Below are 19469 nucleotides of genomic sequence, written 5' to 3'. Positions count from 1 at the left end.
TCTTCTTGTTCTTCTAATACTCTTGTGATAAATAACTTCTCCACTATGGAGTAACCTTTCTTAGGGTTATTGACAGATATTGTGATTTGACTATTGTTTGGGGTTTACTCTATGCTAGTTGCCTAAATTTGTTGAATGAGTTATTAATTGAATTGCAAGGTCAATTGTGGTTTTACTTAAATAGAAAGAGAAGTGTTGATGCAATTCATATTGTGTTATCTTGTTTGGGCTGATTTTACGCCTCTCATAAGTAATCGAAAGAGTTTAGAGAGTTATCAATTGATTCAATTTGGAGGAATAGTTGAGAGATGTTCTTCGAAAGATCATTCATTCAATGTGTTTTTGCATATATTCATAGGACTTGTTATTAGGTTGGTTAACGGAATTCTTATTCATTCGGAAGAAGGATTTGAATCCTAAGATTAGCCTAATCATCTTTTGAAATCGAAGGAGTCAATAGAAGCTAAGAGTGAACTTAGTACGGAATTACCCAAAATAATAGTTGATCACATATCTTGTCACATCCCTTACTTCTCACCTCGAATTTCAATCGTTGCTACTTGGTCATTAAAGTTCCATTATTTTCTCACAATTGATTATCTTAGTTTCTACTATTTGTTGATAATAACATAAACCAAAGTTTTATTTTCCTAGATAGTGTTAAGTTGAAGATTTATTAGAACATTATTTAAACCAATCCATGTGGAGACAATTTAATAATATACCATCCTTGACTAGCGAGCCTAAGTTTTATACATCGGTTTTGTGCTCGTCAAATTTTGGCGTTGCTGTCAGAGATTGGCAATCAATATTGTTTGAAATAATTTTCGGTGCTAATTCAGGAACAATTCTACTTTATTTTCCTTTTTTACTCTCTTCTTATTTGTGTGCACGCAATAGGTTAAATTCAGTGGTGTATGAATCGATCCTCTTCTAAGGAATTGGTGCCATACAATCTAGAATTAGACAAGAACCTGTGGCGGTTGATAAGGGAGAAGGAATCGAGTGGATCTTTGTTGAGACAAACTTCGACGCAAAATACAATGGTGAACGACGGAAGGGACGTGGACCTGGCTTCATCTCAACAAAATGATGTATGTTTAGTAGATGAAGCAGCCCGTAGAGATGCGGATGAAATTGTCGAAGAGGATCGAAGGTTCAATCTCAATCGAACCATGATCGAAGATGAATTTGAAAATGCAACTCCGAGGCCTGGAAGATCTCTAGGAGATTATGCTAGACCAGTTTATAACCAACAACAATCTAGTGTGAGGACCTCGCCCATTGATGCCAACAATTTTGAACTCAAGCAGGGAGTCATCCAAACCATTAAGAATAATTACATTTCCAGAGGCAAACCTAATGAAGATCCCAACAACCATCTGATGGACTTTGACGAAATTATAAACACATTCTGCTACAATGGAAGCATCACATGATGCCATCTACCTCAGAGCATTCCCTTTCTCAGTTAAGGATGATGCAAAGCAGTGGTTGAGAAGTTTACCCAAAAGGTCAATCCGTACGTAGGAGGAGATGACTGCTAAGTTCTTAGAAAAATATTTCTCTGCGACAAAGACTAGACATATGAGGAAGGAGATTCACAATTTCAAGGGGAGACAGTGTTTGAGGCATGGGAAAAATTTAAGAAGCTATTGCAGAGGTGCCCTCATAATGGAATCGAGAAATGGATGCAACTCCAAGACTTCTGGGAAGGGTTAAACCTGCCATCAAGGAGATTGCTGAATAGTACGGTTGCAGGTCCTCTATTGAAGAAAACTTCAGAATAGATTGTCACACTTCTGAATGAACTATCTGAAGACGCAGAACAATGGTCCACTGACCAAGGGGATCAAAGAAGATCAGTAGGGGTGCACCAAGTAGAATCGTCTGTAGCAATGCAGGCCCAAATTGTAGCTATGGCGAAGGACATCAAGCAACTGAAGATAGATAGGGTGCAAAATCAACCACAGGTGGGTTGTGACATTTGTGGATTGGGACACCCAACTCATGAGTGCCAAACATTCACCGCAGAAGAAGAAGAAGTTAAGGAATTGGAGAATTTTAACAGAGGCAACTACCAAGGAGGTGGTAATTTCAATTATGTGCGACAGAGACATTCGGGTTTCTCATGGAGTTCTTCAAATGGTAGCTTGAATTCTTGGTAGTAGCAAAATCCCAGAGCACCAGTACAAGGACCTCCTGGCTTCCAGAACTAACAGAGGTAACCATACCAGCCTCCACAGCCCAACAACTCAAATTTACAAGATCTAATGAAGGAATTCATAAATAAATCAAATGAAAAACTTGAGACTCAAGGGACCGCTATCCGGGAGAAAGGCACAACCATCTAGAATCTAGAAAGACAAATGAAACAGCTCGCATCATTGTTATCAGAAAGGGCTACGGGGACTTTGCCGGCAGACACTAAGAAGAAACAAAAAGAGACGATCGTGGTCGTATCTCTCATGAGTGGGAATACTTTAGTAGAGCCCACTGCAAAACCAAGGGCTGAGAAGGAGATAAACTCAACTAAGATAGCAGAAGAACAAAAAATTGGTGAATCTCTGCCTAAGGAGGATATTAGCATCAGGGAGGTTGATAAGCATAAATTAAGCAGCGTAGTTGAGGAAAGCAAGCGCATGTCAGTGTTACCATTTCCTCAAAAGATGAAGCGGGAGAAACTAGACAAATGTTTTGAGAAATTCTTGGAGATGCTAAAACAGTTGTATGTGAACATCCTGTTCACCGAGGTGCTCACCCAGATGTCAGCCTATGAAAAATTCCTGAAGGAAATCCTTTCAAGTAAAAGGAAGCTCGAGGAAACGAAAGTGGTAAAAATCAATGCCCACTGCAGTTCCATTCTACAAAATAAAATCCCTCAAAAATGTGGGGATCCTAGCAGTTTCACTAAACCCTACTCATTGGGGAGCAAATATTTTGACAAGGCCTTGTGCGATTCGGGTGCATCCATTAACTTGATGCCATTATCAGTGTTCAAGAAATTAGAAAGAGAACTAGGAGTGATAAAATTTGTCCCGGTATCTTTGCAACTGACTGATCAGACCATGATCATACCGGAGGGCATAATTAAGGACATTCTGGTGAGGGCGGACAAATTTGTCTTCCCAATAGACTTCATCATAGTAGACATGGAAGTGAATAAGGAGGTACCTATAATCCTATGGATACCATTATTTTGCACTGGTTGGGTTATTCTTGATATATATGAGGAGCAACTCATGCTACGAGTGGGAAACAAAAAACTGGTGTTTCAAATAAAGAAAATGATGAAATACCCATGTGATGAGGCATCTGCCTATGCTTGTCTCAAACTGGATGTGGTGAGAGAGTTAGCTGAACAACATAAGCTGGATAAGCTGGTAGCTGATTCATTAGAGAGATGCATTAGTCAATCAAGCACAACGAAGGATGAAAATCCTGAGATCAAGAAGGAAGTCGAGGCACTATAAGATGAGAACCAGGTGATAGATGAAGAAGAATTCGAGAAAGAAAAGATTAACCGAAGCTGGAATTGAAAGTACTCCGGACACATTTGAAATATGCTTTTTTGGAGACTAACAATTTTCCCGTGATTGTTGCTGCTGATTTGACAAGTGAACAGGAACACATACTTGCGAAGTTATTACATAAGCATAAAAAGGCAATCGGTTGGAGTATAGCCAATATTCAGTTGATCAACCTTGCAATTTGCATGCACAAGATCATGTTCGAAGAAGGGAGCAAACTGATGGTGCAACCCTAGCGCAAATTGAACAAAACCTTGAGGAGGTGATACAGAAAGAGATACTCAAATTGTTGGATGCAGGTATAATATTTTCCATCTCTGACAGCCAATGGATCATCCCCGTACAGGTTGTGCCAAAAAAGGGGGCATGACGGTGGTGAAAAACGAAAACAACGAGCTAATTCCTACCATAACAGTTATTGGTTGGAGGATGTGCATAGACTACCGAAGGCTAAATGATGCAACAAGCAAGGATCATTTCCCTCTTCCTTTCATTGATCAGATGATGGAGAAGGTGGAAGGGCATGGATGTTACTTCTTCTTAGATGGATATTCACGGTACAATCAAATACTCATTGCTCTCAAAGATCTGGAGAAAACCACATTTACCTGCCCTTTTGGAATCTTTGCATACTGGAGAATGCCTTTCGGATTATGCAACACACCAGCTATATTTCATAGATGCATGATGTCAATCTTTTCAGATATGAATGGGAAGTGTCTGGAGGTGTTCATGGATGACTTTACTCTATTTGGAGATGACTTCAAGGATTGCTTGAGGAATATCGAACTTGTCCTGAAACGATGTGAGGATACTCATCTAGTACTCAACTGGGAAAAGTGTCACTTCATGGTTAATGAGGGGATAGTCTTGGGCCATAAAGTCATAGCTAAAGGTATTGAGGTAGACAAGGCTAAAGTAGATGTGATAGCTAAGCTCCCGCCTCTGACATCAGTGAAGAGCATCAAGAATTTCTCCAGCACTACCAAGCCCTTAACATCATTACTTGCCAAGGATTTGAAATTTGTGTTCGATGTAGAATGCCTCAGAGCATTCGAACTGATCAAGGAAAACCTAGTTAGTGCTACCATAATGGTGACTCATGACTGGAGTGAACCCTTTGAGATCATGTGTGATGCCAGTGATGTGGCAGTGGGAGCAGTGCTGAGGCAGAGGAGAGATAAACTTTTCAAATCCATTTACTATGCAAGCCGGACCTTGAATGATGCCCAGGTGAACTATACTACCACAAAAAATGAGTTATTTGCGGTGGTCTTTGATTTTGACAACTTCAGATCCTATTTAGTGAGAAGCAAGGTAATAGTACATACTGATCACTCAGCACTGAAGTATTTGCTGAGTAAGAAAGAATCCAAACCGCGTCTGATGCGGTAGTTATTGTTGCTGCAAGAATTTGATTTATAAATCAAAGACAAGAAGGGCACAGAAAATGAAGTGGCTGACCACCTTTCGTGATTGGAGAAACCACATGTTGAAGCGGTGGACATTCGAGAAGAGTTCTGAGATGAGCAGATATTTTCCATTGCAGCAGTCTCTGATAGACCGCCATCGTTCGCCAACATAGCCAACTTTTTGGCTAGTGGGTGGTTACCATATGACTTGACCTCCGACCAAAAGAGGAAGCTGTAAAGTGAGGTAAAAAGTTACTTCTGTAATGACCCTTTTTTGCTTAAATTGTGTGCATATGGTGTTATTCGGAGATGTGTACCCGAACGGGAAATGGGAAGCATATTGTCTTATTGTCATGATGGAGTAGTTGGAGGACACTATGGAGGAAATAGGATAGCAGCGAAGGTCATGGAGGTCGGCTTTTACTGGCCATCTCTGTACAAGGATGCAAGATCTTATGTAGATTCATGTGACAAGTGCCAACAGACATGTAACATTAGTAAAAAGGACGAGATGCCTCTAAATTCCATTTTGGTGTGCGTAATCTTCGATGTCTGAGGCATCGACTTCATGGGGACCTTCCCATCATCCCATTCATATGAATACATCCTAGTGGTCGTTGACTATGTCTCCAAGTGGGTCGAGGCAATCCCCACTATGACCAACAATGCTCGGGTAGTATGTGAATTTCTTCGAAAAATATTTTCAGCCGATTTGGAACTCCCTGAGTCATCATTTGTGACAATATGTCACATTTTGTAAATAAACAGTCTGCCACTTTGCAGTCTAAATATGGGGTAACTCATAAAACAGAAACTCCATATCATGCTCAAACTAGTGGGCAGGTAGAAGTAGCTAACCGTGAACTCAAAAGAATTCTAGAAATAATGGTTACTGCTTCCAGAAAGGATTGGTCAGTAAAGTTGGATGAAGCTCTATGGGCGTATAGAATAACATTCAAAACTACCATAGGAACTTCACCCTTCAAGTTGGTATATGGAAAGTCATGTCACTTACCTGTGGAGATAGAGCATAAGGCTTATTGGGAAATTAAATTTCTTTATCTTAGTCTTGCAGGTAAGCATAGAATATCACATGTGAATGAGCTGGAGAAATTCAGATTGGCTGCATATGAGAATGCACGAATTTTCAAGGAAAAGACGAAGAAATGGCTTGACCGTCTGATTAAACCGAATGAATTTCATGAAGGGTAAAAGGTCTTACTGTACAATAGTAGACTCAGATTGTTCCCCGAAAAATTTAAGTCTAGATGGACGGGACCGTATATGGTGAAACATGTATCACCATATGGGGCGATTGAGATCCAGAACATGGACGGAACAGAGAGTTTCAAAGTGAATGGGCACATGCTAAAATCATATCTTGCTGGAGGATTTGCTCAGCAATCCTCGAGCATCATAATTAGTTAAGGATGCCCGTTTGAGTCAAGATGAAGACTATAATTCAGAACTACCTCTAACTCTTCTACTAGCTTAATTTTTCCTTTTTGTTTGTAGCGTAAAATAGGTAGAAATTAGTGTATATTATGACTTGGTAGGTGCAGGAAGGTATATGTTGCGGACGTTCAGAACTGAGGTGTTTAGAAGGCTCCTTGTGAGTGTACCCGTGCACGACCGCGCACCTAGTAGGGTACCTCGCGCATGTGGTCGCGCAAATGATGACGTTAGACTATACTGGTATGTGCGCGGCCGTGCACATGAACTAGTATACTGCTATATATGCGCGGCCGCGCACGGTATGACCCGACCGCACATAGGTAAGTACCTCTTTCTTTAAACCTAATGACCTCCCCCCCCCCCTCCCCCCAAAAAAAACCCTTCTAATTTTTCCCTTTTCCCTGGCCTCTTACAAAAAAAACCTAACCCACCTTCCCTCTCTCTCATACCATCTGCGCAAAAAAAACACCCACCCACTCCCTTACTCTTCTCAATTCCCTCTTCCTCACGAGCACTCTTTCCCAGAGACCCCTCAGGTATGTGAGATGTTTTCTTCCTTTGTTTATATTTTTCCTTGTTTGTTTGTAGCAATTGTTTTCTTTATTTCTTTTCTGTTATCCTTTTCTTGTGGGGTGGAGGTTGAGTTTCACCATGGAGACTGAAAATATAATTGCTAGGTTGTGAAATTGGTGTGTACGTAGTCCATCTATGGCTAAAATTTGCTTTGTGGGGGATTAGGAACAATTGTGCATGTTAAGTGTTTGTGTAAATGCCACAGTGAGGTTGAGAGTGTAATTTTGTGACCAAGTGTGAGGGTGAAGTCTGAGTAGCCTTTCTTAGTTCACCGGGTTATTTATTTGCTGATATTTGGCAGATTGTTTCAGGTTCCATGGCTCCATCCAAGAAAAGAAAAACTGCAAGTGCACGTTACGGTAGTGAGCCTCTACATTCTTTCGTTCTTATGATCAGAATAAGTTTGTCTCATGGAAAACCCAACAACGTTTTAATAACAAAGAAGGAAAAAAGCCCATACCGGAAAGGGGAATCGATATTGGGTCTCTCCAAAATGATTGTCCCAGAGTGTATGCAGAATTGGTCAGGCGAGGAATGGAGGTGTTCTTCGAAGAACCTAACGAAGAAAATTTAATGGTTGTTCGGGAGTTCTACGCGAACTGCCCAGAACATGAGGACCATGTATGTACAGTCTGGAAGAAGAGAGTGGATTTCTCCAAAGAGGCCATCCAAAGGGCCTATCACTTGACGGAATACGTGGAAGACCCTGATGCAAATAACTACTATTTGGCGTACAACAGAGAACCATATTTATGGCTCACATTCTTTGTGACAATTTGTATGCCCGGGAAGGAGGTGGTGTGGTTGATCCACGACCACAAATATCACTCTACTTCACTCACTTTTGAGGGGAAATGCTGACTTTACAGAATTAATAACCGCCTCATGCTGCCAGGAAACACTACTGAGGTGAATGGTCCCCGTGCTGCTCTGATTTGGTGCTTTGTTACTGGCCCGACTTTGATGTTCCCCAGGATGAGATGATAATTCGTTATCCTGTGCAGAGGTATGGGTTCTTTCTCTCGTCACTAGTCACTCGGTTATTCCGTGAGGCACGAGTACCGGAAAATAGGTCCACAGATGGGAAAATCACGCACGAATAGATATTTCGGGCTGATAAAGTTGTAATTGGGAATGAACCTGCTGGGGATGCTGAGGAGGATAGTGAGGGGTTTGATGCGCCCGATGAAATAAATGAGTGCACGGTGAGGATATTGCTGCTTCTCCACCGCATGCACTGGGTATTGGAGAACATTCAGGCGAAAGATGGGAAACGAGAATGGTCGCTTTAGAACATGAGATCGCGGAGATGCATACTTCAGCCACTAATTTGGGAGCTCGAGTGGCCGGGCTTGTCATCTGGACCTCGGCACCGTCTCCGACACGGGATGACTTGATCGGGGGAATTTTCTTCACCTTTGCATTTTCATTGTGTGTCATGAGTATATATCACAACTTAAAGTATGGGGTGGGGGGATATTTTTATGTATGTATATTAGTTATTTTTTCTTGTTAGTTGTAGTTGTTAGAGATAGAAAATAATTGGAAAAAAAACCAAAAAATATTTAAATTTTTTGATTTTTCTCTACGATAGATATCATTCGACAGATTTCTTGAGGGAGTGTAATAATTCCCCCCTGATTTGTTTTTGTGTCGCGGTTCTTTTTTAAGGGTTTTGTATGAACCGGATATAGTTAGTTTTTGTTTTGTAGAGTAGTAGGAAATATTGTGCTATGAATTGAATTGAAAGCAATATCTCTTGACTTTATGATACCTTGAGAACATTAAGTGCTTTAGTTGTGACGCTTAGGTTCAGTTTTTGAATCTTGTATAAGTAGCTTAAATTGTATGATCTTAACTTTGCTGAACTACTTTGACTAGAGTGTCTTGATAGTCCAATCTTGTATGATTTATGTGCCATGTGTGTGTGAGATTTTAAGTTATTCTTTGCAATGCATTTGATGTCTAGAACTTGCCCCGTGTGTTTGCAAAGCGAAATGGTAGTTTTATTCAGTCTTGGAAGGGATAAAGGCGTTTATTTGTTAAGCCAGATATATGCTTTTGCCCACCTGATTGTTATGTATCCTAGTCAACCACGTTGAGCTTGTAATCATGTTTCTTTGGCAACCACATTACAAGTTTCACCTATTTGTTTGAATTGACCATCTATTTGAACCTGTACCTCTCATGAGCACAGGAATTTGTTATAAACTTTGTAAAAGTTGAAGTGTGGGGTGGTTGATTTGGCTTTTGAGTGAAACTATTAAACAAAGGAGAAATGTGCAATGTTTTGAAAAAGTAAGAGCCACTTGAATTGAAAAAGAAAGGGAAAAAATAAGTGTTTGATTGTGAAAAATGGTCATTGATAGTGGTAACTTGATGTAATTGTGCTTAAAGAAGTAGGGGTTGATGTAAATTGATGTGAAGGTGGAGTTATGGTTTGACATAAGTGTGGGGTTTGAATGATTAAGTGTATGTATTAAATTGCTTAGGGAGGTGTAGTCACTAATATCAATATGTATCCTACCCGTCCCGTAGCCTATATTACCACCAATTAAAGTCCTACTTGATCTTTGACTGAATGAGCTCAAATTAGTAAAGTATTACACTATGGGTAAGTCTATGGTACGTCTTCTGTGGCACATGAATTTTAGTTCTGAGAGTGAGAATTCTTTCTATCTTCAGTTCCTAATTGTTCTTGAATTTATTGTGTGTGGAACTACTCTCTATTATTTGTGTGAGGGCACTTGATTCACAATGTAAAGGTAATGTCGTTGACCTCTGTGTTAAAGTAAGTGGGTGAGTTATAGGAATGCATGGTGCTTTTAAGTCAAATATTGAGGCGAGGATGTTACGGTATTGTGCTTGATAAAGAGTTGTTGAAAAAAGATCGTGTTGAGATGAAGTGTAGTTTGATTGCTCGAGGACGAGCAATGGTTTAAGTGTGGGGTGTTGATGGTAGGCTATAATCTCGTATTTTAGTCGCTTATTGAACTCTAATTCACTGTACTTTATTAGTGTTTGAGCTTTAATTGGTATTGTTTTGCACTAAGTGTGTGTGTTATGCCTTGTAGGAGCGATTATGAGTTATGCAGATGTTGTGGAGCTAATTCGAGCTATTTGGAGCTTTGATGTCTCAGTAAAATCACAAGGGATTAAGTCGGGATCGTGTTCGAGGATCAATGGACGAATAGTGCACTTAATGGGAGGAAAAGGAGTTGAGCAAGAGCGAAAATCATATGCGCGACCGCACATGAGAGACCCCCAGCGCGCACACGACCACGCAAGTGACATAGTATTCTGCCATACATGCGCGGCCATGTGCGCGATCACACCTCCAGGTGCGCGGCCGCGCACTTTCGTTTCCGGGAACTTTATCCAGGCCTATTTTGGTAAATTCGGAGGCGACTCTTTTTGACCTATATGAAGCCTAGCTCGTCTTAAAACAAGGCATCTGATATCTTGGAGCAACGTTTGGAGAGAAAAAGGCAAGGAAACAACAGAGACTCAAAATACTTCATCCAATTAATTCAATACGGAAGTTTGTTTGATTTTGGGAATTGTAATGTCTTCTTGTTCTTCTAATACTCTAATAAATAACTTCTCCACTATGGAGTAACCTTTCTTAGGGTTATTGACAGATATTGTGATTTGACTATTGTTTGGGGTTTACTCTATGCTAGTTGCCTGAATTTGTTGAATGAGTTATTAATGGGATTGCAAGGTCAATTGTGGTTTTACTTAAATAGAAAGAGAAGTGTTGATGCAATTCACATTGTGTTATCTTGTTTGGGTTGATTTTACGCCTCTCATAAGTAATCGAAAGAGTTTAAAGAGTTATCAATTGATTCAATTTGGAGGAATAGTTGAGAGACGTTTTTCGAAAGATCATTTATTCATTGTATTTTTGCATATGTTCATAGGACCTGTTATTAGGTTGGTTAACGGAACTCTCATTCATTCGGAAGAAGAATTTGAATCCTAAGATTAGCCTAATCATCTGTTAAAATCGAAAGAGTCAATAGAAGCTAAGAGTGAACTTAGTACGGAATTACCCAAAATAATAGTTGATCACATATCTTGTCACAACCCTTACTTCTCACCTTGAATTTCAATCATTGCTAGTTGGTCATTAAAGTTTTATTATTTTCTCGCAATTGATTTTCTTAGTTTCTACTATTAGTTGATAATAATATAAACCAAAAGTTTATTTTCCTGGATAGTGTTAAGTTGAAGTTTTATTAGAACATTATTTAAACCAATCCCTGTGGAGACGATTTAATAATATACCATCCTTGGCTAGCGAGTCTAAGTTTTATACACCGGTTTTGCGCTCGTCGGTTTCTTCCATTTATTTCACTCTTATGGTAACATAGAAAGTGCTTCGAAAGGCGTCGGCTACCATAATCTAAAAGGACAGAAAGATAAGAGAAAAGAAATGTCTGAAATGTATCAATTTTATTGAGGGTGATAAAGTAGCAACATAGCAAATGATAAAGTAGCAACAATAAGAGAATAACAATTACCTTCCTTCACCACCAATTCTTGAAAGGACTAACAACATTGTCTAAGAGAAAATAGTAAGAAGTGACCATTAATGCCTCAACAAGCGTAAACCATGCCCTTCTCCAATAAGGATTGAAGTAGAGTGCTGCAGCTAATCCCAGCAAGATTGCTCCATAAGACACGCCAAAGCCGATGTAGAAACTCTCCTTATAATCCAAGTCAGATTCATCACTTTCATTCTTGGAGGTATTTGACAATTTAGTACTGCTACATTCGTTGTCTAATGGATAGCCACAAAGAAATGGATTCCCCTCATAGCTGCTTTTGTCGAAAGTTCCGAATTGACCTTTAAACTCGGGTACTCTACCAGATAAGTTATTGTGTGCCACGCTGAACACCGCCAGAGGATGTAGCTCAAGTAGACCTTCAGGAATACTCCCGTTCAAGCTGTTGTAGGAAAGGTCTAAACTCTCGACTTCATGTAAGTATGAGAAACTTTCTGGAATTCTTCCAATGAGATGGTTGTGTGATAGATTCAGTGCATGTATTTTGCTCAAATTCCCCAGCTCAATGGGAATTTCACCAGTTAATCTATTGCTTGATAGATCAATACCTGACATGTATTTTAGAATGCTTCCTTTATAAGTATATGTGTTTCTTTTTGTTGAAAACTGCACCCGAGTTTCCACATCCATCAATGTGACGTCACTTATGAATCCATAAGTAATGTGGTAGTGCCTTGTCGAACTTATCCAGGACAAGAAGTGTAACCACTCTGCCCTGGAAGTCATGCGAAAATAGAAACTCCTAATTGTTTGTTCATCATTTTCCACTTGTTTTAAGTTACCCAAACAATGAAGGAGTGGAAGGAGTGGACTATAAAGCTTATTAAAAGACAAATCCATGATGGATAACTTGTTCAACAAACAAATCTGAGCTGGGATATTTCCTTCCAATTGGTTATGGTTGAGGAGAAGGAAGTTCAGATTGGAAAGTGAGCCTATGGTGTGTGGGATACTTCCTGTAAAACTATTGTAGCCAAGATCCAATGTAATCAGAGAAGAGATATTGGGAAGTGCATATTCAAGTCCTCCACCCAATTGATTTTTGTCAAGATGGATATGTTCAAGGGGCAAACTACTCACACAAGAAGGAATAGTGCCTGAAAGTCTATTTTCGGACATAGCTAAGACCTTAATGCTCTTCAAATTGCAAATTTCAACTGGAATAGAGCCTTCGAAATGATTTTTAGAAAGATCAAGTTGTAATAATCTTGAATTATCTCTAATCCATCTCGGAATCTCTCCAGAGAAATTATTGTTGCTAGCATCCAGTACAATAAAGGCTCTAAGAAAAATGTTACTAGGTAGTGGTCCCTCAAAGTTATTGCCATTCAAATACAAAAAAGATAGTATACCTGATCTGAAATCCTTCAAAAATATTTGCCCTTTCAACCTGTTGTTTGACAGCCGAAGGTAGAACAATGTTGGAGAACTAGTCACATCACTAGGAACTCCTCCAGACAAGAAATTATGAGATAGGTCTAGAATTCTTAAAGGAATGCCACTAACCCCAGAAGGTATAGGACCTTCAAGCAAATTTTGTGACATGTTCAAACGATTAATCTTTGGGAAGGCTGAACTAAAGTTTGCTGGAATATGTCCATTTAGTTTGTTATTAGAAACATCAATAGTATGTAGACGGGGAAGAGAAGTTGATGGCAACTCCAACGGTCCAATGAAAGCATTATCTCTAGCATAAAGGCCTCCAAGTCTGGTGTTATTCTCTAATAACCAGGTTGGAAAGTTTCCTAGCAATTGATTTCCACCAATAGCAAGAATTCTCAAGTCATACTGGTAGTGAAGGAAAGAAGGCAATTTCTGAAGGTTTATACATCCCTCAATAGCAAAAAGCTGCAACTGGAAATTTGGGATCCAATTCTGAAATTCGGTGTCTGTAGTTATTGTATTAGAGCCAACATTCAAGTATGTCAGTTTTGAATGGTTGGCGAACTGCTTGAATGACAGTGGAACTTCAAATTGGTTATATGAAATATCCAGGTACTCAAGTGATGTGAGTCTCCTCCAAAATGGATGTAAGTCTATATTTCCAGTGAAGGAGTTACCAGTAAGACTCAGCCAACGAAGTGATGTCAAGTTTCCGAGACATGAAGGAAGTGTTCCCTCAAAATTGTTGTTAGTGAATGCTAGCTCTTGAATATTTTTGAGTTCACACCAACCTATATAAAATAAAAAGATTCATATATATAACATATAGCAAAAATAAATTTCTATAATAAGCTATGTCTAATCAAAACATGGAAATGTTGGCATTAGCATGAAAAAGAGAAAATCACGCTAGCTACCTTGATTGGGGAGGGTGCCATAATTGTCGCCAAAAGCCAAACTCAGTACTTTAAGAGAAGTCATTTGTCCAATGCTTGAGAGAAAGTTCTCATTTAAAGAAGATCCACCCAAGTATAGATACTCCAATGTGCTCAGATTTGTTAATGCTTTTATTAGAGAGTCAAAGAAAAATAAAACAAATTTAAAAAAGAAAAGAGGTGATACTAAGGTAGAGAATATTTTTTTAAGTTACCGTAAGTGATAGCCGGAGCTGTGAGATTACTATAAACATAAGCAAGGGACTCGAGAGATGAGAATGATTTTAGGGATTGTAAGACGTTGGTCGAGTTGAAATTAGAACCTCCAAGCACTAAAGCCCGTACACAACTCATTCTTTTGCTACCTGTTAAACAGTGCAAACGTAAATCATACATCTTTTTATAAGAATGAATAGATCTTTTGTGTTACATGAGAATGAATGGTTCTTATTAAGTCCAATGGATATGTAGATTTTCAGTCTATGTATAAGGTAGACAATTAATGTACTTATCAAATTCTTGTCGGCATTTATCAAAATTTTGACGTTACTTTAAATATACAATGTACATGGTTACTAAAACCATTTACATTACTAAGATTTTTTTTCTTGTAAAAGCGACAATACTTTTTTGGAATATAGTTTTGCAGAATTCTTTATCTGTTTTACAAAGAAAATATTTTCAGAATCTTACTGATTGTCCGAAATTAGGTATTTTCTTTCTATTTTCTTTAATAAAAAAAAAAAAAACTTCAGTTATGCAAGAGATTTAGATATACACTGAAGGGCTCTAAACCTTTTCTTTTTCTTTTTTCGTTTTGAGTCCTCTTCCAAATGTTTTGTTTTGAATGGATACTTTAATTTCTAAAACGCCCTTTTTCAACTTAGATCCTAATTGGCTAAGCTTCCAAAAACTACTTATTCGGAAAATCATATCTTTGTTCATAAAGTGTTTTTGAAAAAGTATTTTTGGAGATTAACAGTTTGTGTTTGGCCAATTCATTTGACAAGTACTTTTGTAGAGTAATATTTAATAAAATCTTTCCAAAAAGTACTTTTGAGTGTCTAATTACGAAAAAGAACAATAAGGTTAGTTTACAATTAGTATTAGAAATAAATTCAAATATTTATTATAAAAGAATTTAAGTAATTTTTTATTTTTATTTAATTAAAGTATAAAATATATATTAAAATTTTCACTTAAAATAAAATATAGATACCAAAGAAATAACATTGGTAGGACATATGTGCTTTAGATGTATGAAAATCATTACTTATTCTTGAGAAAATAACAAACTAGGTAGTATTGCATTCTGTCAACAATAATATATGCATGCACGCAAACAATAAATATAAACTAGATATCATATAATTTTTGTATACTACAAAAGAAAAAAAAAATATCTGATGAATAGAGTGCTTGAATCCGGTGATTACTAATAGAAGATCAAAATAACAAAGAAAGAGAAAAGAAGAGATTTATTTATAATATAGAGATTAAACCAAAGAGGAATAGGAAGAAAAAGAATAAGAATACAATAAAAATATAAAAGAGAAGAAAGAAATGGTAGAAATAAAAAAGGTAAAGAAAAAGGTTAAATTAAAGGGGATAATTTAAAAAATATGAATTTATGGTAAGAATATTTTTTTTCTTAAAAATAATTGTTTGCTTCTGCTTCTGCTTTTTAAGAAGCAAGAATTTGTAGCTTATTCTCAAAAGCTAAATTAACTTCTTTTGTGGTTACTGTTCAAAAGCACTTCTATATCTTGGCCAAATACTTCAAATTTTCAAATAAGTACTTTTTTTACCAAAAAGAAAAAATATACTTTTTGCCTCCCAAAAGCTTGGCCAAATAAGCTCTTAACTTCAAATACTACCTTTTTAAAATTATCACACAATTTATGTCCAAAAGCCTAAGGTTTTGTTTGGAAATAATTTTTTTTCCTTTTTTTCAAAACAATATTTGGTTATGAAAAATTTACTATTTCTTAAATTCAACTTGAAAATGGATTTTCAAATTTGGAGAAGTCCTTTGAAACCAGTTTTTCACTGAATATCTATAACTTGGGAACTTTTAAATTTTAAAAATTTACCCCAAGTTTTTGGAATTTATAAAAGGACCCCATCTACCCACTAGAATTAAATACCAAGCTAACCATTAAACAGTCACTTCTCTTTGTTAATGCCTACAGTTGAGAGAAACTATAACTAAGTTAAAACAGTAAGAAGATCAAGGTATAGATAAAGAAACCTTGCCAACACAATTCTACATTGTAAATATTAAGTTTTCTTCTTGGGAAAAATTAGTTTCATCGACTTTCACTATCTTTTTTAACAAAAGAATTAGAGTGCAGTTGAGTTTTGCACGTGTTTACTTGTTTGTTTCAAGTAAGATAGTCAAGTTGGGATAATTTAATAGTTTTTACAAATTGTGGAGTATAAATCATGTTTCATGATTTTGGGAAAAAGTACATTCAAATGCATTGCAAAAGTTATAACCAAAATACACAACTTCATCTTTGAATCAAACTTTAGTGAAATTCCAAATTCCAAAAAAAAAAAAGACTTGAAATTTATGTCCAAAACGCCTACTAAGACTTACAAAAACATGTACCATCACTTTTTTCTGGTATAGAAATGAACTCTTCTCTGCAAATCAGTTTTTGAACAATGGAAGTCATAACATAAAAGGGTTAAATGCTAAAAACTGATTCTAATATGTATTCTTTTTTATTTTTATGCCTTTATGGGGTGAATAACTAAAGTGTTGTTACCCGAGGTGCCCAATTTTCAAGTTATCAACTGCGTACCTTTGGTAGTCACAAAGCTCTCGAATTTGTTATTCCGGAGATTCAGAAATTCCAAATTGCTTAGAGCAACTATATCTACACGGGTAAATCAAAATAAATAGTTAGCACAAAGAAAAAAACAAGCATTTATGTATTTGATACGGGTAGATAAATGAAATATTCAGTTGTATGATTGAAATCATAATGAAGCAACATATGATTAACGGGTGAGATTAACGACAAACCACTCATTTCAATTTTTCCATCTATTTCATTGTATGAGAGATCGAGATGCGTGAGAGATGGAAGATCCTTGAGAAATGAAAAGATGCTAGAATTGAAGCTATTTTCACTCAAATAGAGTTTCTCTAAATTCTTCCGTCCAATATGTGTTCCAAGACCTACATTGATTTGTGAATGTTTAGAACAAATTAAGGGTAAAAACAAAAATAGTTAAGGAAGCTTACCCAATGTAGAAAGGACATTGATGTCATTGACTCCATAACCTTCTAACAAGAGTTCCCTTAAATTGCTCTGCCCCGGACATTTCTGACTTATGCCTTCATCTGAAAAAAGAACTATTCCAAGGGAGTTGTAATATTGCATAAACATGTCCAAAAATATATATATTCGCAAGAAAATTCTTATACATCTATACTATATTGCCAACTTGCTATATTATAGGTTCAATTTTTTCTTTTACTTAATTGTTCTTAACAGCTGCTCATTAAAACATAAAAGTTAGACGGACTCCTTTTAACTCTGAAGGATCTTTTCTTTGGAAAATCAAACGTTGGGTCTTCTTCAACAACCCAATTCGCCAAAAAAGAACTGTTGGTTCTTGTAGAAAAGCATACTGTAGAAGTCTTTACCTTTTTTTTCCTTGTTTTATAATATGAACCCTTCTTCTCATTATCAAGGAAAATTAAAATATCATCCTGCTTCAGATAATTTGTTTTCCTTTGGTTTCTTTACACATGGATTAATTAGAACAAAGTTTTTACCTACTTTGTGGTCTGGGTTCGATTAGTTGAAGAAGATAAAATGATGTACTATAGTGGAAGAATTTCAGTTTTAAAAAATGATTTGCTACGAAGTTGAAAGCCTAACCATATACTATATCTTTGTTAAATTTATGTACGTACATAATCATATGCACAAATACAAAAAATAACATTGAATTTATTAAAGCACTAAAATTCATATAGTTGAACATGAAGAGAGGTTCCTTTTAATAAAGAAAAATAAAAGAAGTAGCAGAAACCGATGAAGATCAAGAACTCATGAATAAAGAATATGACACGCTTAATTTGTAACTAAGACAAAAGAATAGTACAATAAAAGTTTTAGCTAGCACGGATAAAAATAAATAATGTAGAAATTGAAACGTTAGCTATAGTTGATACTCGATATATATTTAGAGAGAGTGTGTGGATACTACCATAATTCGTTTGTGTGCTGTAAGAGGTATCAACATATGTACTAAGTCTTAGAACCTCAAGAGATGAAATCCAACACAAAGATGATAAAACATCTAGGTGGAGGGGATTAGCCTGCAAATCTAGTACTTTCAGGTTCGTAAGATTCGACAGTTTGTCAAACCCTGGAAAACAAAATCAGAAGAAAAAAGCAGGTTAATATATATAATTTGATACAAGATTAGGCAAAAAGAGATTAACCTTCGTTTTTGGTCCATCCTGTAAGATAATTTTGAGATAGTATAAGAACTTGCAGCGATTTGAATGGAAGAAACAAAGAAGCATTAAAATTCCAACCGTCGCGAAACAGAGAGGCTCGTCTGAGATCGAGTTTGATCACTCGACCTGTTGCTAAGTTGCATTTTACCCGAGGCAATGAACAACAATCTAGAAAACCAATCATCATGTCTGCCTGCAGCTCCAAAAGAGCACTTCTCTCTTCCTCCAAACAACCATTTGCCACAATTATCATCAGAAAGAACACCCACAACCATAACTTAGTATTCCCCATATCCTTCAGTTACTGTGGTTTAGTTTGCTGTTTTAATAAACTTAGCTAGCAGAAGGTTATATAGGAATTACAGCATCTCTACACAGTACACAACAAATTTTTCTTTGTAAAACAAAAGAGTAACATCTCAGTACCTATCCAGCATTTGTTTTAGATGACTTGACCAAAAAAGTCAAGCTTTAAAGATGGGCAAGATGACTGGAATATCAATCCTTGAATGTGTGGAAAAAATTACTGAATAAAGTAGTGCATAGTAATTTAGAGCCACAGAAGACTTGATACTGTGGTTGTCCCTAGCTAGTCTATGGCAGTATTGGAGATCCACTATATAGTCATCTCACTTGCAAAAAACGTTTGGTTTTTAGCTTAAGTCAAGATCTTCTAAGTATCTACTTGCTAGCTTGCTTCCATTTTGGATGACTTGACGAATCCCGCTATAACAGTGGCGGATCTACATGTTATATCTTTAACAAAATTTAGTAAATTTGTATAGGTATTTATAAAAATATTTAAATAAATATTGAGTAAGCACCCATAACTAAATTCATTTTTCCTCTTCTTTCAGAATTTTTATTAGTGAGCACCCACGACTTTAAAATCCTAGATCCGCCACTGCCGCTATTATGTCCCATTTCATACTAATCAATAGAGGTCATCTTTATATGCGTTAATGTAAATTTCAGATAAAATATAGTTCAACAGTCTGCATGAGTTAAGCTAAAACGAAGCACGTGTTGATTTTAATTCCAATCGCATTCCCACCCCTTTTGTCACAATTTTTGAAGCTCTAATTTGCCCCTATATATATATATATATTTCCTTGGATTCACTC

At 36.8% G+C, this 19469-nt stretch overlaps 1 protein-coding gene across 5 annotated transcripts; it reads right to left on the bottom strand.

The window, feature by feature from the left end:
- Window positions 1-11409: 11409 nt before the first annotated feature.
- LOC107766226 (cuscuta receptor 1) lies at window positions 11410-18906 on the bottom strand. 5 transcript variants are annotated; one of them, XM_016584975.2, is made up of 9 exons: window positions 18424-18765; window positions 18328-18345; window positions 18090-18251; window positions 17116-17226; window positions 16894-17049; window positions 16670-16744; window positions 14075-14224; window positions 13842-13988; window positions 11410-13715 (listed from the first exon to the last, which is right to left on the bottom strand). In XM_016584975.2, exons 1-9 carry the CDS (start codon window positions 18635-18637, stop codon window positions 11503-11505), a joined length of 3246 nt encoding a protein of 1081 aa, XP_016440461.1. In that variant the 5' UTR covers window positions 18638-18765; the 3' UTR covers window positions 11410-11502. The 5 variants fall into 5 exon arrangements, with proteins under 5 accessions (XP_016440461.1, XP_075086819.1, XP_016440460.1 ...); XM_075230718.1 differs by lacking the exon at window positions 18328-18345 and having other exon boundaries at window positions 18424-18906; XM_016584974.2 differs by having other exon boundaries at window positions 18328-18765.
- Between the last annotated feature and the right edge of the window lie 563 nt (window positions 18907-19469).

This window comes from Nicotiana tabacum, chromosome 15 (assembly GCF_000715075.1).
Source record: "Nicotiana tabacum cultivar K326 chromosome 15, ASM71507v2, whole genome shotgun sequence".
In the NCBI taxonomy this organism is placed as follows: domain Eukaryota; kingdom Viridiplantae; phylum Streptophyta; class Magnoliopsida; order Solanales; family Solanaceae; genus Nicotiana; species Nicotiana tabacum.
This window is presented reverse-complemented; position numbering and strand designations above follow the sequence as displayed.